At 42.6% G+C, this 25,494-nt stretch overlaps 2 protein-coding genes across 7 annotated transcripts; one reads left to right on the top strand and one right to left on the bottom strand.

Moving 5' to 3' along the window:
* Positions 1–315: 315 nt before the first annotated feature.
* Positions 316–3,967, bottom strand: myadma (myeloid associated differentiation marker a). Its single transcript, XM_042402073.1, has 2 exons — positions 3,829–3,967; positions 316–1,957 (listed from the first exon to the last, which is right to left on the bottom strand). Exon 2 carries the CDS (start codon positions 1,814–1,816, stop codon positions 968–970), a length of 849 nt encoding a protein of 282 aa, XP_042258007.1. The 5' UTR covers positions 1,817–1,957; positions 3,829–3,967; the 3' UTR covers positions 316–967.
* Positions 3,968–4,876: 909 nt separating this feature from the next.
* Positions 4,877–24,217, top strand: arhgef11 (Rho guanine nucleotide exchange factor (GEF) 11). Of its 6 annotated transcripts, none has more exons than XM_042400611.1 (42): positions 4,877–6,566; positions 7,164–7,199; positions 9,202–9,287; positions 9,404–9,508; positions 9,600–9,649; positions 9,760–9,817; positions 9,926–10,125; positions 10,246–10,317; positions 10,551–10,658; positions 10,968–11,016; positions 11,494–11,531; positions 11,685–11,777; positions 12,482–12,550; positions 12,646–12,750; positions 13,382–13,480; positions 13,782–13,824; positions 14,029–14,125; positions 14,269–14,391; positions 15,233–15,256; positions 15,426–15,552; positions 15,802–15,895; positions 16,158–16,187; positions 16,391–16,523; positions 16,665–16,871; positions 17,074–17,121; positions 17,357–17,505; positions 17,628–17,768; positions 18,475–18,551; positions 18,635–18,760; positions 19,125–19,242; positions 19,346–19,494; positions 19,602–19,677; positions 19,763–19,945; positions 20,065–20,146; positions 20,251–20,331; positions 20,436–20,491; positions 20,614–20,766; positions 20,975–21,208; positions 21,631–21,738; positions 21,933–22,240; positions 23,517–23,649; positions 23,749–24,217. In XM_042400611.1, the coding sequence occupies exons 1-42, from the start codon at positions 6,532–6,534 to the stop codon at positions 23,796–23,798; spliced, it is 4,353 nt and encodes a 1,450-aa protein (XP_042256545.1). In that variant the 5' UTR covers positions 4,877–6,531; the 3' UTR covers positions 23,799–24,217. The 6 variants fall into 6 exon arrangements, with proteins under 6 accessions (XP_042256545.1, XP_042256544.1, XP_042256543.1 ...); XM_042400610.1 differs by having other exon boundaries at positions 4,878–6,566; positions 7,167–7,199; positions 9,202–9,293; XM_042400609.1 differs by having other exon boundaries at positions 4,878–6,566; positions 9,202–9,293.
* Positions 24,218–25,494: the final 1,277 nt, after the last annotated feature.

Here is a 25,494-nt window from a genome sequence, read left to right as displayed (position 1 = left end):
CTGTATCCAAATTTTAACAGTAATGGGTTGTTTTTATGTGTTGTTGAAGGGAACATTCTCAGGATAATTTAGGTATAAGGTTTGAAAGTAAACTTGTAGTTAAATGTCTGCATGTGACATTATTGTATGGGGGTCTTATGGATAAGAGAACCTTATCTCACAGTGCACAATGTCAGTAAAGAAAAAAGTACAGAATGACAGTTGCCTGACTCTGCTACATAACTGCAAGTATGTTTCCATAAAGGTGATACATGGAGCAACAATAGCATGTTGTTATTGTCTTTTTAACTACATTATGAAATCACAAATCACATGTGCTTTCAAATAAAATATTTATTGGTTTAACTAAAAACTTTATTTGCTCAAATTACATTCTGTCAAATCTTTCAATACTGATACTTTGTTATCAAGACAAAAGAACAAAGTGTTTTTCCAAAATGTTATAAACAAAAGATAATAAGAAGGACAATGAAGAAATCTATGTTTTAGGTTGTGATGAAATCAAAGTGTCCATGTACTGCAAACGAAGCTTCCCCATCAGTAACCGAAGAGTTTCTGTGTGTCTCAGATACAGTAAATACGTTTCTCCTGCGTTCCAGTGTCTTTGACTTCATTGGATTCTAACAGCATTACATGCCAACTTTGATTTTTCCACACTATCATGTAAAATATTTCATCTTCTTATCTTTTATGATATAGCAACTCATATTCGAGGTTAAATACTGTCATTGCAGATATCTAGGCATTTATTTTAAACTCAAACATGCATGTACATACTGCAAGCGAGCCATTTGAGCTTTCCTTGTTTCAACAGGACATCTCATTTAACCATCACACTGTATAATTAGACACCAAAGAGAAAGATTCATGTCTATTTTGTCAAAAATACAAAGCCACTCAAGCTCTTAGCCTCTTTTTTTCTGTTCTTCATCACTCAATACGTCTCCCTCCTTTATTCCCTTTCTTCCTAGACAGTGACAAACACCAGCCTGGCGGTGTAGGCCAGGTCAGCGAGGTAAAGCAGGAAGTTGACCGCAGTGAGCACCGCCACTGCGATTAGTCTTGGATTTTGGCTTTGACGCTGGTACTGCTTGTCAAACTGGAACACCGGCCAGATGATGGTAGCGGTCAGGTACATGATAACTGCCAGGAGCCCGTACGCTGACAGGAACTTGGAGAACGGGATGGGGAGACAGCCGGTGCACTCGCCCACACACAGCACCACCACAGCCATGGAGAGGATGAAGCAGATGCAGTACACCGCCATGCACCACTTGAGCGCTGCATGCTGCTCATAGGTATTAGGGTTGCTGACCAGGATGAAGATAATACAGGCCAAAAAGGTCTGGCACACCTTTAACAGGCCTGGAGCTGTAGCCATGTATCCCGCCACCTCTCCCGGCCTCGCTTTAGTCAGGCTCACTTCCCCCATGTAGGCTACCGCGGCTAGGCAGGAGAAGACGGTGGAGACGATGCGATAGTCGCGAACCTCGCCGTAGAGCCGCTGGTCCTTGATGTAAAAGACAGGGAAGATGATAGAGGCAGAGAGGCACAGGAGAGCAGCATAGCAGGCAATAGTGATGGGGAAGTTGGACCAGGACACTGGAGTGCGGGCCTGGAGGCCAAACTGCTCCACCAGCAGGACCAGTAGGGTGCAGGCGAAGCTGAACGCCCAGCAGAAGATGCACCAGTCAGCCATGCCTCCGTGGGGAAGTGAGGCTCCATGTGCTGCAACACTGAACGCCACGCAGGTGAACAGCAGGGCGGCTAAACGCACCCACAGCAGTTGGGAAGTGTGAAACACAATCAGTGGCATGATGGGCTATCGAAGTCAGTCAGGAGCTGAAAGTGACCTCTGTAGTGCAACGATGGTTAAGATGAGTCTTTTTTTTTTTACTGAATGTGAGATCTTGTGTTGGCTGCTTTTCACATGCTCTGTTGATGTTTGTCATATATTCTGCAGAGACACAATAAAAAAAGAGACTGATCAGAAGAAAATGAACTAACATTTGTGGAAGTGATGATGTGTGTTTGGACTATCTTGATGCAAAATGCAAGCAAGGCACTACTGTATATTAATGAAACACAAACATTATATGGGGCTTTATTTCTTGAGTAGAAATTTCAGTCAGTTTATTCTAATTTGTAAAATGCTGTAGCCCTAACTTTATGATTCCTCTTTTAAGTCTTAACAGCCCATGTTGTAGAAATGCTCAGTATTCAGTCCTACTTGTTGTCTTATTTACTCTCTATTTTTGCTGAATATTACCAACAGGCTTTTTTTGTCTATGGGGTAATTAAGGCCTAATGTATTGAGGAAATGGTCTTCTGAATCATGAAAAGTCATAAATGATGATCTACATAAACAACAAAAATATAAAGTGAAAAATTGCAACACCAATGCTCTAATTAGATTATTGCGAACTTCATCATCTATAACTGACATGTCCAGGCTCAAACTAAAGTTGTGTAAAGACTGTGGAACATGTGAGGAACCTCGGTTTGCTGTTCAAGCTGTGACCTGTGCAGGGTAGATATATCATATACAGGAAGTGGAAGTTTGCCTGCTTTTAAATCTCAAGGGCTTGGAAAGTCCCTCAGTCTAAAATGGCACTAAATTGTTTGATATTGGTGCCCTCTAGTGTCCAAACTGCAATGGTGTGCATTGAATTGTATTTAAGTAGTTCAAAATAATCAAACAAAAATAACACATTTGTGAGGCTCAACACTGCCAAATCTGGTCAAAAAATGCAGAATTGTTGCATTTTTTTCTTGCATTTCTGGTGTTTAACACATTACTCTGATCATATCCTAATGTACTGTGGGTGCAGATGCTACAGGAAGGCCATGACTGCTACTATACAGGTCCACGGTGCATCTTTCATGCAAGCATCATTCCTAGAGAAAAAACACACTTCCTCATTCTGCCAATGCAAACCCTGCTAACTTAATAAATCTTCCAGCCATTAACTCCAATACCACACTTCCTGTTCTGTGTACTGAGACACACACCCAGGAAGCAGCTCAGATGAGCTAATAGCATGTCTGCAGGAACTGACACACAAAATCAAATTAGCACCCAATCTCCGTCAGACACAAAGAGAATGACACCTGGAGTTTGCTCTTTTTCAGCTAAGATTTCAGTGTATGATACAAAAACCTCTTGTTTAACACAAGATTTGATCCATTACCTTAAAGTTTCCGCTGAAATCTGTTAGGTTAAACCCAGTTTCATTACTGAAAGAGATGCCAGTTAATGTCTGAGCAAGAAAAAAAACAAAGCTGCTGGTAGAGAGGTGTGGTTCTGTGGTCTGTGGCCTTTTACCCTTGCTGCTGACAGGAAACCAAATTTTAGTTTCTTTGGGTTTGCTATTATGCATACCATGCATGCCTAAGAGATGATGCTTAATATTAACAAACCTGTGAGATACTGTATATCACTATTGTAGCTTAAATGTGACAATTTCTCACTTATAAAGGCGTTAAATGATTCTCCAGATGGTGAAAACTTATTAAAACATCTGTACACATCATTCTAAAAGAAAAATTCTAGGCTGAGAGAAGACGTGGCAGTATCATAATGATATCACACAAGATACAATCTCTTTTTACGTGTCATATTCTGTAAAACAGACACATGGTGAGCCTCGACTGAAATAAGAAGTATGTGATAAGCGGTTTTCCATTGCAAATAGCGGACATACCGCACCCAGCGCTGTGCTATTGTAATCGTGCCAAAAATAGACCGTGATAAACGCTAGTAGCTGTTAAACTTCTGTATTAACTATCTAAGAAGAAAAAAAAAGTCAGCCTCGAGATGGACCTTACCGATTTCTAGGCTCTTTCATGTTTTTTGGAAGCTTAAAGTTGCTGAAACACCGTGCGTAGTTCTTGGCGGCGCATCCCCTCTCTCCTCAACTCCAACCTCACAGCAGAGAGATCCCACGCCCAGAAGTTGCCATATTTGGTAAAGTGTTGAAACCATCTGCGAACCAAAGTAAGGTCATCGCAATATCTCACATTGCGTCACTTAAGAAAACATGAGTCAACGTCAAATTCCGATCACTCTGGGATATTGATCGTGAACCAGGAATAATCTTTTAGCTAAAGACATGGTGAAAAGCAAGAGTTAGTCGACTTTATGAAGTTTTTTCTAGGTCTGCTTTTAAATGAACGTGCAAAACATGCAATATGACAATTAATAGTAGTTGAATTAAACATTTAGCCTATATAAGTGATGCCTTGTTGCACCCAACTAGTTAATAGTGAGAATAATTGCTCATTATTACATCTCTATGACTGATTATCAACACAAAATATGAATATTTGGTGTGATTCAAGGCATAGGACTATTTCACCCCAAATAGGCTAATAAAAAGGGAACTATAGTGACTAGAAAAACGTTGTTTTGTGGTTACAGAGTTCTGCTCTGTCACTGTTTCAACAATGTTGAGTTCAGGGATGTTTGAACAGCTGGAAATGTCTCAGCCATTGTCAGAAAATGAAAAGTTACATTACAGGCCGCTTGTTGAAGGGATTTTTTAAAAAGAAGACAGCACCAAACGATCAGGGAAAGCACATAAATAATATATTTTGACAGTTGTCAATGAGGCAAAACATTAAAAAAAATGTTTAGAGGCGTATTTCTTATGTTTGGTCTGAATATGTTCTGCCATTTGGTAGCATGTAAAGACTGATTGAAAGAGGGTTTTTCCTTTTTTCTCTCATGGACTACTTTTTACTATTACTCGTGTTGTTACATGTTGTTTATAGTATGTAGCTTCAAGATAAATGCTCATTCTTTTTTTTTTTTTACTTGGATCCTAATCTGTAGTATCGAGAGATTGCGGTCAGAGAAACTGCCTGCAGTACCGCAGTCCATCCAGATGAGGGCGCTGCTGTGTCCGTGATCTTTGAGGACATGATGGTGGATCAGCAGCCAGTCAAGACAGCAGGATAACAACACAGCAGAGATCACAATTTTTATATCTGGGACTAAAAATGACAGTTTATAAATGCAACAAAGATTGCTATTAACCGTTGAGTCTTCTGGCAGACTAAAAGAGAGAGAAATATCCTGATTGTACCACTTGTTTTGGAGAGAAGACCTGCTGGAGTCGTATTGCTTTCTAGCTATCTGGCTAACATGCAGCATTAGTGTCTGGATTTGCAGGAAAACTGGACTCCGGGATTTAACTGAACTGTCCACTTCTATAATCCTCCATTCGCATGCAGACGTAGCCCTGCTGGCTTTTCACCTTGCATGTATAGCTAGTTGGCTTGGCTAGCTCCAAAGGACCGAGCCGTTGGCGCAGCTGAAAGCCGAATACACAGCGCGTTCGGTCGGCCTCAGCACCAACGCGATGCCGCGGGTCGAGATCGACCCTCCCGCAGAGCTAGTGAAAGCTAGCTGGACGTAGCAGGCCGCTTCAGATGGTCGTTATCATTCCATAGTCAACTGATTAGATAGTATATTTTGAAAAGCACCTTTATATTTCATCCTGCACGACGTTTTTATTTTTATTTTTATAAGCCCAACGGCAGAATTAGCCTGCTAGTTAGCTAGCTAGTTCGTTAGCGAGTAATGGAAATCCAGCTGTAGCGTCTGTTGTTTACAGTGTGTTAGCATGTAAAAATCTGCCAGTTACAGTTAGCTTGGGAGTGTGCTGGAGTGGTGTGGTGATTGACTTTTCACGTATCAAACTAGAGGTACGTTATTTTTGTGTGTATGGGTTAATTTTGCTTTAGCAATATACACGAAAACAGTTATCAAACGTTATCAAACCACCTTGGGCATTCACGTCAGATCTAAACCTTATCTATGCAAGCATATGACTGAGAAACGAGCGACACTAAGGTAGTGCTTAGCTTGTGTGGGATTATTTAGCTTGGCACAAGTCACACATGTAAACAACTACATCCAAGGTTTAGCATTGTAATTTTCTTACAAGGTGTTACAGAATATCACCCAAGATAGTGTTTGCTGTTATGCGTGTTACTTTGAAGTTATCTCTAATTAAACTAGCTTTACACAAACACTACAACCGACACATGGGGAGTTGTTGACCTGCTGGAGCACAGCGAGACACATCAGCCATTCATTCATTCATGATTGATGATCTTTGAGGAAGCAGGCTGCCCTTTATCCAGTTTCCACTACAGCTGAACCACTGCATCAGTTTTTGTTTTGTTTTGTTTTTTTAACCACTCCACCTGCACATACACTAATGTTACTTTTGTGATAGCCTGAGCAGCACTTTCTCTTAATACCCTACTGACGCCCTAACTGGAATCGCTGGATGGGGTGGATGGGAACATGAGGAGCATCCTCTCCGATCTGATCCAGCTTCCAAGTAGCTGATGCACATTAGCTTGAAGGTCTGATCAAAGCACAACAGAGAGCCCCATTGTGTGGACTTAAAACCTAAGAGGAAAGAGAAGACGACGACGATGATGATGAGGATAAAAGAGGCCCAGTGACAGAGTTTGAACCCTCACCAGGAAGCAGAGGAGAGTCACAAGGCTGCAGACATGAGTCTCCGCCAACCCACCTCTACTCTGGACAGGTAGGAACCTCACATCTGCTTACACCCAGACAGACTGTATGTCTCAGTGCCTTGCTTAAAAATGTAGCTCCCACATCAGTCTTTATTTGACTGAGGTCCAGTCCAGCCACAGGAAAAACGAGTCATACAGGCTGTGTACTGTCTGGGAGCTGATAAGACTTCCCTCTGGCACAAGAAGAAAGAATAATACTGTGTGCATGACAAAAGTAGCAGTCTGGGAATTCTCACTCAAAAAACCAACACTAAGCAAAAGATTTCACAGCAATGTTTAGATTATCATTTGTGAGTTTCAGTGTCCAATTTCCATTGGTCGCTTGAGTGTCGTGTTGTGATTTTACACCTGCTTTGCCTCTGCCGAAACACTCGATGTACTGTAATTCATCCCGTGTGTTACCATCAGTCATCACCACATTGAGCTGGTAGCCCTACATTGTGCTTATAGTGATCATCTGTCTGATGTCTCTTTGTCTTGATTATGTGTCTTTCCTGTTTCTCCTGCTGTCAATTTTTTTTTTTCTTCTGTGTGTATGTGTGTGTGTGTGTTCGTTCTCGTGCACATGCCCGCTGCTTCCTGTGTCTGTGTGTGTCATGTGACAGCAGGGCAGCCAATAAGAAAAACGCCCACCTGTTCAGGTAGGACAGCTGTCTGATTAGGGCTTGTGTCAGGGTTCTTTTTGGGGGTGGGGGATTGATCACACCTACAGATTGTACAGCTGCAGCAGTAAATCTCTCAGTGGCTGCTCTTGTTATTTCAGGGCGTCTTGTAGGCGGAACTGGCAACAGGCACTCAGCACTGAAAAATTGTGTATACAAAGAAAATGCATTTTCTACGCTCAAAATGTGTCATAGCTCATCCAGGGATGCGCCGATCCAACTGTTTAGTTCACTCTGTCACCAGTTAGTCTTCACCGACCTAACTCAAGAGTATCTACTGATCCGGTAGCAGTGCTCTCTTTTCCCAAATTTGAAATTCATGTCTCACCGTGTAGAACTCAGGGATTGCTTTTGTGGCACTAAAATACATGCAGCGATTGAATCAATGTCCTTTTAATTCATATCAGAATACTGCACGTTAAGAAACAATTTAACGTGGAACGGTCACATCATGGCCGATCCACTTAAAAAAGTCAACACTGGAGGTGATTCTGATTTGGTGGATTGGATCGATGCATTCCTAAAGATTTAGTTTATATGAAATTCTGACTACCTGGGCGAGCGAAGGCGTGGAGTTTCAACGATCAGTCGCTAAAGTGATTAGTCGATGGACAGAAAATTAATCGGCGACTGTTTTTATAAAGAAAAAATGCTAAAATTCTCTGGTTCCAGCTTTTTTTTACATAAATATTTTCAGGTTTCTTTAGTCCTATATGACAGTAAACTGAACATCATTGGGTTGTGGACTGTCGGTCAGGACAAAACAAGACATCTTAGGTGGCATCGTGAGCTTTAAGAAATGGTAATTTTTCATCATTTTTTTAGACTAAACGACTAATCGATTAATTGAGAAAATGATTACAGATTAATCAGTAATGAAGGTCATTGTTAGTCGCAGCCCTACTTGGGTGTATTCTGGTGAACACACTTAAACAGATCTGTCCATTCAGATAGTTTTTGGTTTGATATATTGAGATTTGAAAGACTGGCCACCAAGGAGAGCAAACGGAGATCTCCGAGATTGTCACTTAAAATTGTCAGTTTCGTCTGACGCTAAAAGTATCGAATACGAGGTGAAAAAGTCCACACATTTAAGATGCTAGAACCAGCAAAAGTTTGGCATTTTAACTCGAGTGAGATTACTATCAATCTGTTGTCGATTGGTTTTCCATTAGTGTCCATTTATTGACTTATCATTTGGCTTTTATTGACTGTACAGGTACCATAGCTAGATATCTCCAGATCTTTATAACTCACAATAAATCTAACTAGATAGAGTCAGACTGAAATGAGTTACTTTAAACCAACCGGTCTTTGGACCTCTGGAAGAATACCAAATCACTTCAATGTTTACAGTGTGTCCTAGCGTCATACACTCTTAGCTAAATATATTCTTGGACGTCAAGGCTGCTCTCAGTGTTTACAATCTGTAAGAGTATAAAGGGCGCGGGAATGACTTGAACTTTTTCCTCTCGGTCAGTTTCTCTGTGCTCTTTTGCTTCAGGATCGGTGTTCATCTGAATTTTCCTCTCTCTCTCTCTCTCTTTTCTCTTACCCTTTCTCCCCCCCCCCCCTCCTCCCCCTTTTATCTGCTTTCTCCCCTCTTTATCTGTCATGCATCGCTCGCTTTCAGCCCTTTCGCTGCTTGGTGAGTTTTCCTGTCGACTGCTTTCTCGTCGCTACTGTTCATATTCTCGCTCTTTCTACCCCCACGTCGGACCATGTTCCTCCCTTGAATCTTCTCCTCCTGACCTCCCTCTTTTTTTTCTACAATTGCAAGCTTCCCTTCTTTCTTCCGTGGTTTGTTCCATCACTTTTTTTTTTTTAAAAAATGTATCTCTCCTTCAGTTATCCTGCCTCTCTGCATTATTTCTCCCAGTCCAACCAGCCATCCCAGAGCATTTTTTTTTTTTTAATTGAAATGCTCTGTTTTAGTAACGTTTCATGTTAAGCCACTCTGTCTCTAATCCCTCGAACTCAGGCTCAGCAGTCTCACCATCGGGGACTCGGAGCGCAAATCCTCCGCCACGCAACAGAGGGAGCCAACAACTGAACTCCCTGCTGAGAGTACGGGTAAATTCGACTTCCCCCTGCACCAGGTTTATCTGTTTGTTTCCAGATCGGTTGAGGATTTCACTACATTTAACACCCTTTACATCCTTCTTGTCCTCCTCCTCTCCCAGGTCCCGGTCTTGTCCAGAGATGCGTGGTCGTGCAGAAGGACCAGCTGGGTTTCGGCTTCACAGTGTGCGGTGAGAGAGTGAAGCTAGTGCAGAATGTCCGACCAGGTGAGACACACGCACACGCGGCTTACATTATAATCACACTTCTTCGTTCTGCGCGAGGCTCACTTGTATGCCTGTCGCTCATCCTTCGCAGGTGGTGCAGCAGTCAAGGCCGGGGTCCAAGAAGGGGATCGAATCATAAAGGTTTTTTTTTTTACTGCTTTGTAATATCAAAACTGAATCCGAGAGTCACTGGCATCTTCCTGCTTTCGGTGTCGCTTATTTTCCTCTCTGTTCGTCTTCCTTACTCTCAGGTGAACGGCTCGCTGGTGTCCTCCATGTCCCATCAGGAGGTTGTGAAGCTCATCAAATGTGAGTCCAGAAAACTTGTTGAAATAAGAGCGAAACTTTGTACTTTTTTAATATCATTTCTATAAAAATATCTTTTATTTGATACAATCTCTTTCATCAATCTCACAGCTGGAACTTATGCAGCTCTGACACTACAAGGGCCACCCCCTTCAGCAGCCTCCTTACCACTAGAGCCCCTCCCCACTGACCTCACACCCAATCAAAGGATGTCACTAGGCGGGGAGGCTCCACCCCCTCCACCTCCACCCTTGCCTTCTGGACTGAGCAGCACCCCTTCCCAAAGAATCACCGGACCCAAACCACTACAGGCGAGTGTCAAGGATTGATAGTATCTCGAATACTGATGACGAGCTTCAAAACTGACAATATGTCGTTTTAGACAAAGAGAACAACCCCAATTTTTGTTGTAAATGTGTTTTTTTTTTTAGGACCCAGAAGTACAGAAACATGCCACTCAGATACTCAGGAAAATGCTGGAGCAGGAAGAGACTGAACTACAGGTACACGCTCGCACACGAACAAATATGCTGTCCCAGTATTTTAGTAAGTGCTTGGACTGAAACCTTACTCGCTTTAGGGTGCGGTTCTGATCTGTAGATGCCAAGAAAATAGAGAAGCCATCATGAATCACATTACTATATTTTTGGATAGTCTGCCTGTAACTTCTTTAGTGGCATCATGTCACCTGCGTAAGCGGTTAGGACAAAGTTTTTTAAGACTGACTGATTCGCAGGACTTACTGGAGGAGCGGCTGAGGAACCCGTCGTCGTCTCTGGAGGAACGGATCGAAAGTGCCAAGAGGAGAGCTCACCAAGTCAGGGTTAAGATTCAGCAAGATCTGGTATGTTTTTCCTCATTCACACTCACTCACATTCACCAAAATCCTGAATATTAAATTAAAAAAATGAGTTTTACTGGCATATTTTCCGCTCAGAAGTTTGGAAATGTTGTGGATAGGACATTTTAGGGCATTTTGCTAGCTGTTACTGTATCCACACTCTGTATGTGATCGCTCTTAACGACACAGAAATTGTTTCGTCTCATCTGATGTCATGCAGCTCCTGCAGCCGATACTGATTTGTAAGCAAATTAACCTTCACAGCCGGTGCAGGAAAATAACAAACGCTTTCAATTATTTTCGCTTCTCCAGGAGGGAACGCGGTCAGAATCTGTCACCAGTTACGTCATAGCAGGAGAAGGTTTGTATCCTCTTATCTTTTTACCCGTTCAACTCCGACTGTCAGTACTACATTCTTATAAAACACTACCTTTCATTTACTTCTGGTGTTGTTCAGTTGTTTACACTTAAGCATAAAATTAACAGATATTTCAGCATCACTCAGTGCCTATAGACTGATATCATGATAATAGTCATATCTGTGCCAGAAATAACTGGCCTGAGACGTCCAAAAGTGTTCTCTTCTTCGTCGGTTACATCCTTTTTTTTGATAGATGGCACTGCTCCTGGATTCTATGAAGGCCCACATATGATTTAATTTGGGTCCCTGTTGTCAGGGATACGCTATCCAAGGTTATGTATTACTTCCCGTTAAGGCCATGTGCAGTAAAAACATGAACATCTGTAATAGCGTTAAGTTATTTATATAGGAAATATCCACCAAACAGGCTGATTTATATTCTTACTCGCTGCTAAAATCTCTTGTGTGCTCCGGCAGGTCGATTATCAGTGGACTCGAGCGAAGGAGACTTGGAGGTAGGCCGCAAATCTTGTCATTTCATAAACTGGTGAGATTGTGAGTTTGTGTATGCGATGGCCCCACTCATCCCGTCCCACTCGTCCTCCCTCCCTTCCTCCCTTCCTCCCTTCCTCCTCCTCCTCCTCCTCCTCCTGCTCCTCCTTCCCCAGGCGTTTGAGAGTCCCCACTCCTCCCCCTCATCCTCCTTCAGGACCCCCCTACACCGACGGCAGAACTCCGACACACACACCCTCTCTGATTCGGTGAGATGGACACACGCACATGCATTTACTTCAGAACAGACGTTCTTATCGATAAGAAGCTCACACACAGTTGCTTAAAACAAAGTGACTTTCAGGATTTTGCAATTTCCTCTTGCAAAAACAGTTTACTGAAGTGAAACTGAGGACTTATTACATCCGTTCACACTGGTTTAAATAAGTATCTGTGTATTATTAACTCAAGATAGAGGAAGAGAGACAGCCAGACAGAAAGAATGAAAGGAAGAGTAACCTTTACATAATCTATCTTCTGTATTTTTATTTACTTGTATGCATTTTCATATTTTTTAACTTTAAATGTTCACATTTGCCACCGAGTCGGTAACCGCAGATACAGCCGTGCAGACAGGGGCCGTCGCGCTGTGCACCGAACCACTCGGACCCCCGCATGACGAAGATTATTCTCCTTCCGAGAATATCCTCCTCTTCATCTGTTTCTCTCCTTTTTTTTTTTTTGCCATGCACCACAGTGATTCTCATAGAAAGTCTATGAGACCAGCAGGGAGACTGAGAACAGAATGATTGATCACCACACCCTTCAGTTCATATCTCACATCACTTATGCACGGAGCGCTGCACGTACACTATAAGAATAAAAAATAGCAGGTTGTGTGTGTGTGAATATGTGTGTGTGTGTGCTTTCCCTTACTTGAACTCTGTGTGTGTGTGTGCATCTGTTTTCAAAGGGCGGCAAGGCCCAGATCATCGGCCCCGAGGAGGAGGACGAAGAGGATGATTGCTATGCTTTTAACGAGGTGAGAAGGATTCATTCGGTGTGTCAAACGGATCCACGCTGATGTGATCTTCAGTCGATTCTTTCATCTTTACTGTTATTCCTGTTTTCTCTCAGATGGACGGTCCGTTCCAGGACATCGAGCTGCTGAAGTCACGACCGGCACACATGACAGTATTCATGAGATATGTCTTCACCCAGCTTCTGGACCCCAACCCTCTGGTCAGTCAGCGTTATTATTTTATACTAGATTAGAACAAGACATTACTGTCACTGAGAAGAAATGTCCAAACAAAGGAAACAGATGGAGGTCGTTTTATATTCTCTTATTTCCATCTGCTCTCTCTCTCAGTCAGTCTTTGTATTATCTGTAGCCTGTCACTATCAGGTCATGACTTTTATATGATATTTAAATAACTTTATATATACTGTAGATTAGGCTTTTTTGTTTTTTGTGTAATTTAGTAGAAAAAACAGTTTGTTAAAAGGAGGAGAAATTGGGAGTAATCTCTTCAAATTTACAGTTATATATATATATATAGAATTTTCCTGATAAACTAATAAAATTGACTACATATTCTATACTCTTATCTGAGTTTTCATAAATGTATAAATAAAAATGACATTTTCTGTCTTCATCTGCAATTTAATGTCATTATTTCTTGAGTCTACAGTAAAAATTATACCATCCGCAAAATTAAACACTCGATCAGATCTCTCATCTATATCTGTGTTTTATTGTAGTATCCTATTATGCTATTGTCTGGTATGTGTGTATAATAATATAATATACTTACTAATTGTCTTGCATTCTATGGTTTTTTTTGTGTTTGTGTGTGTGTGTGCACAATAGCTGTTTTACCTGTCGGTGGAGGCGTACCTGGGCTCCAGTCCGAAAGACGCCCGCTCACTAGCACCTCAAATCTGCTCCCACTTCCTGGACCCAGACGCTGTATGTGCCAACGTGCCTTAATGATTCTTAACTTAACATGTACACATCTCTATCAGTTTGATACCAGTTTTGGCTACTGCTGTGTATCGGTGTTTATTTTACAATTACAGTCAGCAAAACAGAACTCAACTCAGTTAAAAGTGATATGGTTCAGTTCAGATATGGCAAAGAACCACTATTATAGCATAAAATATACTTACTAATAACAGAATATGTTTATAAGCTCTGCTTCTGATCTTATTACTTTAACAAATTGCAGTTGGAAACATAAAAATATCATTTTTAATTTTATTTCTTACAGCCTTTGAAAATCAAAGCACGAGAGGAGTATCTCACAGATATCGGTAAGACAACCAAAGATTAGTTGAGTTGTGGAATTATTTCATTTGTGTTGCATGATTATGTTTGTGTGTTTATGACGTATATCAAAGACACCTTGAAGCTTGAATTGTTCAAGGTTGAACTACGTGGCTTTACTATTTGTGTTACTGTATGTCTCGGCTCGAGAGGAGTTGCATCCGCTGACTTTCTGTCCATCTTCCCTTCAGAAAGTCGACTACACGCACAGGAGGACATCAGAGGTCCTCTGTCTGAGCTGCAGCAGGAGGTGCTGCCAGACATCCAGGACCAAATACAGGACTACAGGTACACGAATTAAGATTTGTTTGTTCTGGGAGTTATTCACTTTAAAATGGTTTTATCTACAGGTTTTCCCATCTAAGAGAAGATACCTAGTTATGTCAGTCAGGAGCTCACGTTAATAAGCTTGTGTTTGTGTGTCTTAACAGGAACAAGCAGATGATGGGCCTCGGCTCTCTGTTCGGAGAAGGAGACCTTCTGCAGCTGGACGGAGACCCGGCGAAAGAAAGACAGGTGGTGGACAGACAGGTCACCGCCCTCTGGGAGATACTGTGAGTCTGTAACTTACTCGTATATGCTGCTGTTGCGTAATATTTATCCTGTTTGTCAGCGTCTTCAGGTTAATTTGCATGGACAAGTTGTCACTCTAGAGAAGATCATATTGTTTTGCTTGTCGGGAAGGTTATTAACATGTAGGGCTGCAATTAACAGTTTCTTCAGATTGTTTGTTTTGTTTGACTAAACCTTAAGATATTCATTTTACTGTCTTGTATGACAAAGAAAAACAGCAAATCATCACATTTGAGAAGCCGAAACCAATAAAACATTTGGCATTTTTGCTTGAATTATGACTGAAATGATTAATCGATTATCAAAATAGTTGCTGATTAATTTAATTTCAATCAAATAATCGTTTCAGCCTCATTAACATGAGACCACAGGTAGCTTCATGCATACATCCATTACTGCAGCAGTCTGTTAATCATTCGGGGCCCAAATCTACCCGTTAACTAATTACACAGGAGTTTTCATTCATAACACAGTGAATGTTAACATCACAACACACACACACTCTCTCAGGCAGGTGAACAAGGTTTGCCTAGCAACAGGGTCAGATGTTTGGTGACCAATAAAAAAAAAGTTATTACGAAGCAGCAGAAGCGGCTCACAAATCTTATCATAACAAAGGTCATTAAACCCGTGAAACCACATGACATTTACTCCACTGACTTTATACACCTATCTCCGTCACATGACTGCTCTACTGCCGTCTGTTCCTTACGCTGGCACCTGCATGAACCGGATTTAACTTTGAGGAATTAAACTGGATATCTCTTTGAAAGTGTTGCGGAGGGAGTTAACAGCTTTTTTATGTTTTTCTCTCTGTTCCAGATCAAAGCATGAAGAAGACAGGAGGTAAAAAAAAATGTCTCGTCTGTTGCAGTGATTTAACAGCAACACCTGCCTGAGCGATTAACTCTTAACTCTTTCTTACACCTTTTCTTTGTTTCTGTTCTTCTCCTCACTCCCCCCCATCATGTTTGTTCCGTCTCTCTCTCTCTTTGTCTCCACTCCTCTCCCTCAGTTCTCCTCTGGCGTCGGCTGTGCTCCTGTATCTCCGTCATTCTGGCATCAAGCTAAGAGACTCCAAGGTCTTCCCCGGTCTGAGCACAGAGAAGGAAAAGTGGCTCGCTTTCTTAAAGACCAAAAAGGTAAAGTGTGAGAGTAGCGGCCTCTTTCTGCTGAAAAACAAAATGCAAGCCGGTAAAAAGAAAATATGTCACAATCGTTTTAAACGATGTTGAAATTCCACTTCTACAAATGAAGGTTTCATAATTATGCAGTGGAAGTTTAAACCACTTTCAAACAGGAAACAAAAGTCTAATAATAAATAAATAAATAGAGGAAAACAAAGTTGTTTTTCTTTACATGATGTGAATTACTGGTTTCTTTCTCCACAGCTGAGTGGTATGAAGAAAGAAAAAGATGGAGAGGACAAAAAGAGAAATCCAATCCTGAAATACATCGGCAAACCCCGGACCACATCCCAGTCCAGTAAATACAAACACACACACACTCATATGCTCACACGTACAATCAAACATGCAAATGTGAGCACATCTGTCAAAAGTCAGTATTGGAACACTGACACAATAACACATACGTGTTAATGTTCTCAGCCGCTGTGTTTGTCTCATAATATTGATTTCTTGTTGTTCTTTTGTTTACAGGTTTATTTATTGATTTATGTCATTTTCATTGTGTATTGTTGTTCTGATTTCATTGTTTCTGTTTGGTTCGTTTTTTGGTTTCGTAGCATTCCATGTCCCGTTGTCACCCACCGAAGGTATTTCTGTCTTTTGTTTTTCCTCTTTAGTTCGATTTTGCTCTCCCGTAAACATTCCCAGCTCTGTTATTATTCACACAATATACGTACTTTCTGTTCAATTTTGCTTTTCATCTTAAACTCTCTTCTTTTAAACTTTGTGCCGTTTTAACTTACCGTACAATGATATGTGTGTGTGTGTGTGTGTGTGTGTGTGTGTGCAGTCCGTCCTGGCAGCGTGAGGAACATCATTCAGCAGTTTGAGAACAACACAGAGACGGGAGGAGAGGAGGGAGGCGACCCTGCTGACCCCCAGCGGCTGTCCTCCAGCAGCCTGGGAGAAGACAGCATGGACAGGTAGGTCTTTCTGACATGACCAGATGTTTTTCACAGTTCATCATCATCACATACTGTATATATATATGTGTCTTAGCTCTTCATTGAAGGCTTTTGATTCTTACTGATTTAGTAAAATATTCTACGTTCTCTCTCTTCCAGTCCTACGTTCTCAGTGCGTCTGGCACGCAGCGAGTCGCTGAAGGCTCAGGGCGAAGGTCGTCGGCGGGGCGTCACTTCGGGAACGGAGTCTGTCCCCCGCTCGCGTAGTGATGTGGACATGGAGGACAGCGGGGAGGAGAGGGAGGGCCCGGGCCTCAGGCCGCTGCATCACAGCGCCTCGTCATCAGCGTCCAGCAGCTCCGCACGGTAAAGATTCACCAAGACAATCGGAAGCTTCTCTAAATTTCTCAGAGATTATACTTGGATTCAGATGTTTTGGCATCCTCCGGGAAGGGATGATATGTCGTCAATTAAATAAACCTCAAGGAATCTAAACTAGATAACTCATAAACACCCCCGGAAGTTCACTTCATGCCGTCTCTCTCTCCACTCTCTCTCTCAAACTCAGGTCTCTAGAGAACCCTACACCCCCATTCACCCCTCGGTCTAGACGCAGGTGAGTTTTCACGACGTCCCCAAAAGTTCACAAGAAAGAAACGCCAGCTTTCAGCATCTTTCAGTTATAGGTTTCACCGTAAGGTTAGGTGAACACAAAGTATTATGGGTATAGATGGGTAATAGATCATCATGAATTCAGGTTTGTTTCTCTCTCTCCGTTTGTCTCTCCATCTGTCCTCCTTCTCCACGTGTACGTCGCTCCATCTCCTCTGTGTTTTTTGGTGACTGTGCAGGAGCGTGGACTCACCGCTGGCCCTGCTGCCGGACGCCGGGGCGCTGGAGGAGGACGTGTGCGACGGTCACAACTGGCAAGAGACGGCGCCTCCTCAGCTCCTCGCCACGCTCAGCCCGAAGGAGGTGGAAAGACAGGCCGTCATATACGGTACGAGTTTCAATTCGGAACACACGGATAACCACGGACAGTTTAATATGATCAGAATTTTAAGATTTTCAGATTAAATGATCCTGACCGTCTGCATTTGCCGTCTCCTACTTTCTCTTCAGAGCTGTTCACCACCGAGGCGTCACACCTGCGCACCTTGCGAGTCCTGGATCAGGTTTTCTTCCAGAAGATGAGGTCTGTGCTGAACTCTGAGGAGCTGGCCTGCATCTTCCCAAACCTGCCCCAAGTCTATGAACTCCACGGTCAGTCTGTGCACGTATATATGTTGTGGATATGTATGTGACACATGTATGTGGAATTCTGTGCAGTATAGAAATGAAAAGAAAACACTCTTGCACTGTAATTATAGGTATAATTAAGTATTTCATATTTTAAAAATAATTTTTTTGGCTTAAGAAGAATTTGACCTTTAATAGTGTTCAACTGTTTTAGAATATTTTTTAATTAAGTAATGAAACATTCAGAAAATTTGAGGAACCTCTGCATGACTGTGTCCTTTCTTGTACCGTCACTGCCTACTTCTTCTTCTTCTTCTTCTTCTGCTAGTATTTCTGTTTGCACAATAAAGGGAGTTGTACTGTGAGTCAACATGTATTCGGGGCTGTATGTTACTACGTAAATAATAATAAGCAAAGCAAATACCAGGCAAAGGTTATTACTGTGAAGTGTAGTTTCAGGCTGTAGCTTTACTGTGTCAATATGTGTTCTGGGGTTAATTTTCAGTCATGGATGCTTATGATGTCACATGACTTATCTTACCTGACTAGTTTGTCTTGTACTATATCATGTTGTTTTCATGTGTTTTTGGAAGATTTATTTATTATCCTATTGGTAGAATGACATTTTATTTAATCTGAACGTTCCTTTTAAGAGGGACAAATTAGCATTTTCCAACTTAGCAGTTAAAATGTAGTCCCCAACCGTCGCCTCTGTATCGTTTCTTTGCAGCGAGTCTGTGCGAGGCGATGAAGAAACGAAGAGAATCTCCCATCGTGCAAAACATCGGGGACGTTATGCTGGCAAGGGTGAGTTTAATAACCGCTGCTGTAGATTCTCCTTTTTGTATATGTAGGATGTTAACAGTAGTGTTTTTTGTGTGTGTTTGTAGTTCGAGGGCGCTGCTGGAGAGGAGTTTCAGGAACAGGCGTCCCAACTGTGTAGCCAGCAGTCTCAGGCTCTGGAGCTCATCAAGAACAAACAACGTAAAGACCCTCGCTTCGCACACATCATACAGGTACAGACGCACACACTTCCCGCTCGGACTTAAATGCGACAAACGCTCGTGTGCTCCTGACGCTCATGCAACGAAAACATCCCCCGAAAACAAGATTATCTTCTTGATTTTACCTGTAATTTCTATAGTCGCACTTAGGATTGTAGATTTTCTACATTTACCAAGATGATTATTAGCATTATTAATATTAGTTGTATGAGTAGTTGTGCTTTGGGCTATGAGGGAGCAGGATTTCAAACACCTTTTTTGTTTCCTTTCACTGTAAAAAGTGCAGAACAACGTAGAGAGCATGTGTCTCTAGATCTTTTCCATCATAGTTAGTCAGTCATGTTCTTTACATGTCGATTTGTTGACTCTTATTCAGGAGTGTGAGGCGAGTCCTCACTGTCGGAGGCTGCAGCTCAAAGACCTGCTGGTGTCAGAGATGCAGAGACTCACGAAGTACCCTCTGCTGCTGGACAACATCCTCAAACACACAGACGGTGAGCGAATCAGGAGATCTGTCGTATCAACGTGTCATAAAAGTATGTGATTTTTTTTTTTTTTTTTTTTTTAAGACGGATATCTTTTGTGTTTCTCCTATAGCCGGTTCCGCGGACCTCCCGGCACTCCAGCGCGCCCAGGCGTGTTGCCGAGGGATACTGCAGGCTGTCAACGAGGTCGTCAGGGAAACGGAACACCGGCAACGCCTCAGCCAATACCAACGCAGGCTGGATGCTGCTCCTCAGTTCAAGGTAGTCAAACAGTTCATGCTTGTTTTTGTGTTTTTTTTTCTCTCCTCTTTTCCTTTTTCGTATTGTTCATGTTGTAATAGAAGCTTTCTTTTACTCCTCTTTCTCAGAATCTGGACTTGAGCACTAAGAAAATGATCCATGAAGGTCCCCTCACCTGGAAAGTCAGCAAAGACAAGCAGTTAGGTCAGTATCCCTGCAGTGACACGGCACAGTCTCATCAGTTTGGTTTCATAACTCTTATTCACATGTCCCCTAATCCCTCCGTCAGAGATCCAAGCGCTGCTGCTGTCAGACTGCCTGGTCCTGCTGCAGAGGGCCCCAGACGACAGGCTTCAGCTGCGATATCCATCCCGCTGGCTGGGTGGAGGCGGAGGAGGCAGCGGAGACAGCAAGACCTCTTTCAGCCCTCTGGTGAAGCTGGACTCGCTGTTAGTGCGCTCAGTAGCTACAGGTGAGGCTGCAGTCACACCTACAGAACAGCCTTTGTATCAAGGCGTTACCACTGTACTTCGTTTTTGTGTTCCCGATAATAAAATGTCTATATCTTGTGGGGTTTTTTTTCCTCTCCAGACAACAAAGCCCTCTACGTCATCAGCACCACGGAGAGGCAGATCTACGAACTGGCGGCTGGGACGTCATCGGAGAAAAACACGTAAGTTTCTCTATATTTAGCCTCAGTACGTATCAGGAACCTTGATTTTGCTGTGCTGTACATTTGCAGGATGTGTTGAGACTTTGTTGATTTCTGTTTTACAGCTGGAAAGACTTACTTGAAAAGACCATCGCATCATCTGGCGGTTCATCACCGCTGATCAATCACGGATCCATGCCAATATCGTGAGTAAATGTGATATCTATGAATACTAAATAAAGGAATGTGTTGGCTGGAGAGTGTGTTCTCATTTGTTTCTCTCCTGTGTATAAATGTGTTTTCCCAACAGTTCCCCCAGTCTAGGCAGCGCATCCCCAGTCTCAACCAGCAGTCACGTCTACACAGGTAAGAAGCGCTTTATACTGGAGAGCTACAAATATGAAAACTGTCTCTAAATGTATATGAAACTTTGTTTTATGGCTTAAAACAAAGACTAACTTTACCTCTAACTGTTTGAAATCTCCCAGACAACTCTATGACAGAGCAGTCCGATTCCATGGAAACTCATTCCTCCAACGACGACATCGCGCTCTCAGCCGACACACCTACGGACCAATCAGGAGCTTTCATCTGCGGCGAACGACAAGCAGTTGGTGTTGCAGAGGCGGCTTTACAGGACGGTGAGGAGAAACCAGAAATGACATCATCATCTCTGCAAAAAAAAAGCTTTCATCTTTGTATTTAATAGTAAAAACATGAGCTGAATATATTTAGATTTTCAGTTTATAATCGTGTGGTTTAATTCTTGTATTTTGCTTCTTCTCCTGTAAATGATCCAGTAATTAATCTTTCAAAATCCCAAATCTAATTAATTTTACACCATCACAGTTGAAACACTAAGGCAGCTCATATTACGAGATCTGGAAGAGGACGCCTGGAGTCACGATTCAGACGACACACCCACCAACGAGATGGCCAATGAAAGGAGCTCGTTCGCGGAACGTCAGCGGCCGGAGTCCCTGGAGACCGTCCTCAACTTCAGCGCCAACGAATGGGAGGCCGAGACCGAAGAGGCTCCGCCCTCAGACGCGGAGCAGCCCGGCGTTCAGGTCGTAAGGAAAGGTAACGGGGAAAAATAATCGATCCATCACCTTTTTATTCTTGATTGGCTTCAGGATCGGCTGCTCACTCTCAGTTCATTCAATTCTCAGATAGTTTTATAAATTAAAAGCATCATTTCTTATAAATAAAATAGTTGATTGAACTGAAAGTGAGCTGTGTGTCCCTTTTTTTTTTGTGGATCTAGTTTTCTACCTTCCTCTGCATGTTTTCTCTGCACTCGGTGATTCAATATTTTGTTTCTTACACACTTCTTCTTCTTCCCTTTTTTTTTTTTTTGTCTGCTTGCTCTTCACAACACAATTACACACTTACTCCAATATCTCACTTTCTTCCGTAACTCCTTTTCCTCTCTTATTTCATTCACGTACAAACACACACTTTTTTCCCCCCCCCCCTTCATCACACATCTATCCTCTGCATAGCTGTGGTTGCGGGTTCTTCTTCTTCTTCTTCTGTCCCCGATGGCATCACTGGTGATGTCAGCCTCCTCTCCAACCAATCATCCAAGCCAAGCGAGGCCGCTACGCAGGGTAATGATGACCACGTCGGTCGAGCGCTGTGGTTTTTATGCTTGTTTTTGTGTGTTTATATTGTTAAGAAATTAATATTCAGCAAGATGATAAACACAGAATTTAATCTCAACTTGAATAGAATTGAAAAGAAGATTACAGTTGTTTATTTTACTCTTGAGATTACTCACTAACACGCTTTGTGTTCGCTCTAGGGAACACTTTCTACTTGGTAATGCCTACAGAACAAGGAGAGAGCGCCACCGACGACCTCAACGACCCTCCCACCCCTACAGCCAGCCACTTCCCTCAGCCTCTGGAGGGAGCAATAGCACCACAGACGCAGTCAGAGGAGGCAACGCCGGCCTGCGGTTCAGAGCCCAACCAATCAGAGGCTATGCAAACGGAACAGGAAGAGGAAACGGGACAGTCGCATGCCGGGCAGCAGAGTCACGTGATCAAAAACGTGGATGAGATTTTTCTCAACATCGAGGGGTTGATGAGCAAGTTGCGTCAGCTGAAGGTGAGTTTGTGTTAAAGTGGCAACAAGAGGGAGGCCATGTTGATCTTTTTGTCTGAATGCAGGGCTGATGATCTGTTTGTCTCCGTCATCTCTCCTCCCATTTAAACACAGAAAGCATAAATTGTGCTGTCGATGGCTTCTGGGAAATTTTAGGTTCCCCCCTCGTATACATCTAGCAGCACGTCATCGTCACCTGCTGCAAGAAGGTTGACACGCTTTGTCCAAGAGATGAAACTCATTTCAGCTCTTAACAGTACACTACCTTAGTGTGGTTGAGAGTTTCATCTTATTAAATATGGACCAAAAGAAAAGAAAAGTTATTTCTTTTTAGTTTCGCTTTTATGCTCACCCTTCCCTCTCCGTCTATCACGCAGTCTCCCCTTCTCTATATTCTCTCATGCATGGGAACTATGGGCTCATGGGCTAACTAGTTAGCAAGGCTTATTTGTGTGTTGGGATGATAAATAGAGGTGAAATGTTTGTATTTTGTCCTCCTTGACTAGGAAATTTGAGATGTGCTACCTTTTCATATTTTTGGAACGTGCTCACTGGATCTTGGGTTTAGCGCTCCACTGAGAACCTCATTGTTTAAATGCAACGTCCTTCTCCAATTCAATTTTTTTTTTCATCTTATGTGATATGAGATTACTCTATAATGTGAAATTTCCTGCTTAGTTTTTAAAATAATTTACACAACAGACTGTGTCCTTTGCTTTCTTTTGTTTCTATGTTTTAGCATCTATTTGTCAGAAGTTTTATCTATTTTCTTAAAGGGTCAGTAAGGCAGCTCCGCCCAAAACAGCAGGAAACAAGCTGAGCCACTGGGGCTTTTATTTATACATTTTATAATAGTGTGTCCATGCTGCACTTAGAATGGTGTTTAAAGGCAGAATGAGTAGGATCCCCCCCCCCCCAAAAAAACAATGAATAGACTCATACAAAAATAATCCCTCTCAGTCATCACCGATGACACACTCATCTGCAGACTCTGCCTGTATTTTCTTATGCGCAGGGTGTGAGAGTTGGGACTCTATAACTGTAGCGACATAGTGCTGCACTGCAGTGTAGCACCTCTGGTGTCGTTGAGCCGAGGAGGAGGAGGAGGGGCCAACTTTGAATGTTGTGTTTACAAACAGCAGCCAACAAATCCTGCTCATCCTGCCTTTAATATTCACTTGATTTAACACAAACACACTTTTTTCACTCGTCACCAGTTGGTGTAATTATGTTGTACTCGTATAATTTGGGCTTTTCTGCATTTTCATCCCTTTTACAGGAAATAGAGAATGCCCATCATAAACTATTAAAAACCCTCAAAGAGCCTTCTGTCAATCAGGAGTCAGAAGACCAACAGTGTCGCTCGGCAACCGTCTCCAGGACACCGTCTCTGGATCGCGGCTCAGGAGACGGTGAGCGAGAAGGATCAAAGTTACAGATACATTGATTTTTTTTAGCCACATCAGTGAACAATATAGTCATTTTAACTTTGTTTTCTTGAACCCATCCAGGCAAAGAGGGAAGTCCAGCAGAACCCAAGATTCTGTCGACTGGATTCTGAGGTCACAGCAGAGCGGATTCAGTCACACGCTTGAATCGTTGGCATACGGACGCACCCCATACGTACCCACTGTCAGACTCAGGCACCTCAGCCCCGCCTCCCCTCGCCCACCCTCCTCCCCGTACCCTGCATGCACCGGCCAGTGGAGCAGAACCCAGGAAGGACCGTAGCCATGTTTTGTTTTCCATTGCCCTGGGATACCAGGAAGCTGTGGTCAGACTAACCTGGATTTCTTGTGGTCAGCACAACCTCTGACTTGAACCAGAGGCGTGAGGGAACCCAGGAGAAAGTGAGGACAAAAGTATGAAGAAACAAAAAAAAAAGGCAAAAGACAAGTTGACTGGTGAAGAGAAGAGGAAAAAGTTGGAACTGAAAGTTGGAGGAAAAAAAAAAAATGACCAAGTTGGATATTTGTGAAGGAAAATGAGTTTATACGTCTTGCTTTTAAGCGCTGGTTGAAGGAAACGGAGCAGAAAAGTGTTGAAATGTTAATTTAAGGAAAAAAAAAAAAAAAATCAGAGGGACCCATCACCCCAGCACTTTACCCACAATGCATCCCTCTGTCATGTACGTCCTCTACAGTGGACTGATCAGGGACTGGAGACGCCACTACTGGCTTTTATTTAGGGGCCGACGCTTGAGCCAAGATGGCCTCCGGGGGTCCCCCTCCCCCTGCCCCCCACCTCCCCCTGCCCCCACCCCCCCACCACCACTCTCCACTGGTTGCTTTACACTGAGTTCACCTGCCATCACGGCCGAAAGACTGTGTCTATATAATTCAGGTTATTTGCACTGGGTAAGGAAACCATTATCACACACACATACGAGCGTCATTTAACCGCTTTCCATTCATCTCAGACGTTTTATCTCCACACGGCGGGAGAAACACTTCGAGTTAACGTTGTCGGGAACAGTTTCAGCCACACTGACATATCCTGAAGTCTTCTTTTTATGTAATAAGATGGCTGTTTGGAAGCATCAGTGCAACATATTTGATCATTATATGGGTCATAAACTGTTCATGTATTAAGTTCTGGAAACACTACTGCGCTGTCGACTACTGAAATGCTGTCGGGGTTTTTTGTTTTGTTTTTTTTTAATTTTTCAGCGCTGCTTCAGAGGCAAACAGGGATCTCAGCGATTTTTTTTTTTTTTTTTTTTTCGAATAACAAAGCTCAGCGGATTCGCACAGCCGTTCTGATCATGTCGCGTCGTTTCAGTTCGAAAGTTCGGGAGATTTAGGACGTTTTTTTCCAGGCGACGCCGACCGTGAGGAAAACACAGATTCAGACGTAGAAACTTGAATATTCAGTGCAAACCTGTTTTGTCACTCTGCCAAAAAACAAAAAAAAGAAAGAAAACGCCGCTTACATTGCCTGTCAACACTTTTAAAGATTTGACTGTGCATCCTTTACCCCTCTACAATGCATTATGTGCGTGTGTGTGTGTGTGTAAATACCACGGTGAATACTGTGAACCAGCAACTTTCCCCCCCCCCCCCCCCCCCATCTACTGGTCATACTATAGATTGTGTTTACACCCTTTTAGCCCACATCCAAAGCCAATAAGGTACTTTCTTTACCAAGTAGCTCTCTAATGAGAAACCCCTCCTTCTCCCCATCTCCTCCCCCTCCTCTGCACAGAACAACTCTTATTTATTGGGAGAACAGAAAAGCTCTGTAAATTTTTTGATTTT

Source organism: Thunnus maccoyii, chromosome 22 (genome assembly GCF_910596095.1).
Source record: "Thunnus maccoyii chromosome 22, fThuMac1.1, whole genome shotgun sequence".
NCBI lineage: Eukaryota > Metazoa > Chordata > Actinopteri > Scombriformes > Scombridae > Thunnus > Thunnus maccoyii.
Note: the sequence above shows the minus strand (reverse complement) of the source record. Positions and strands in the feature narration are given on the sequence as shown.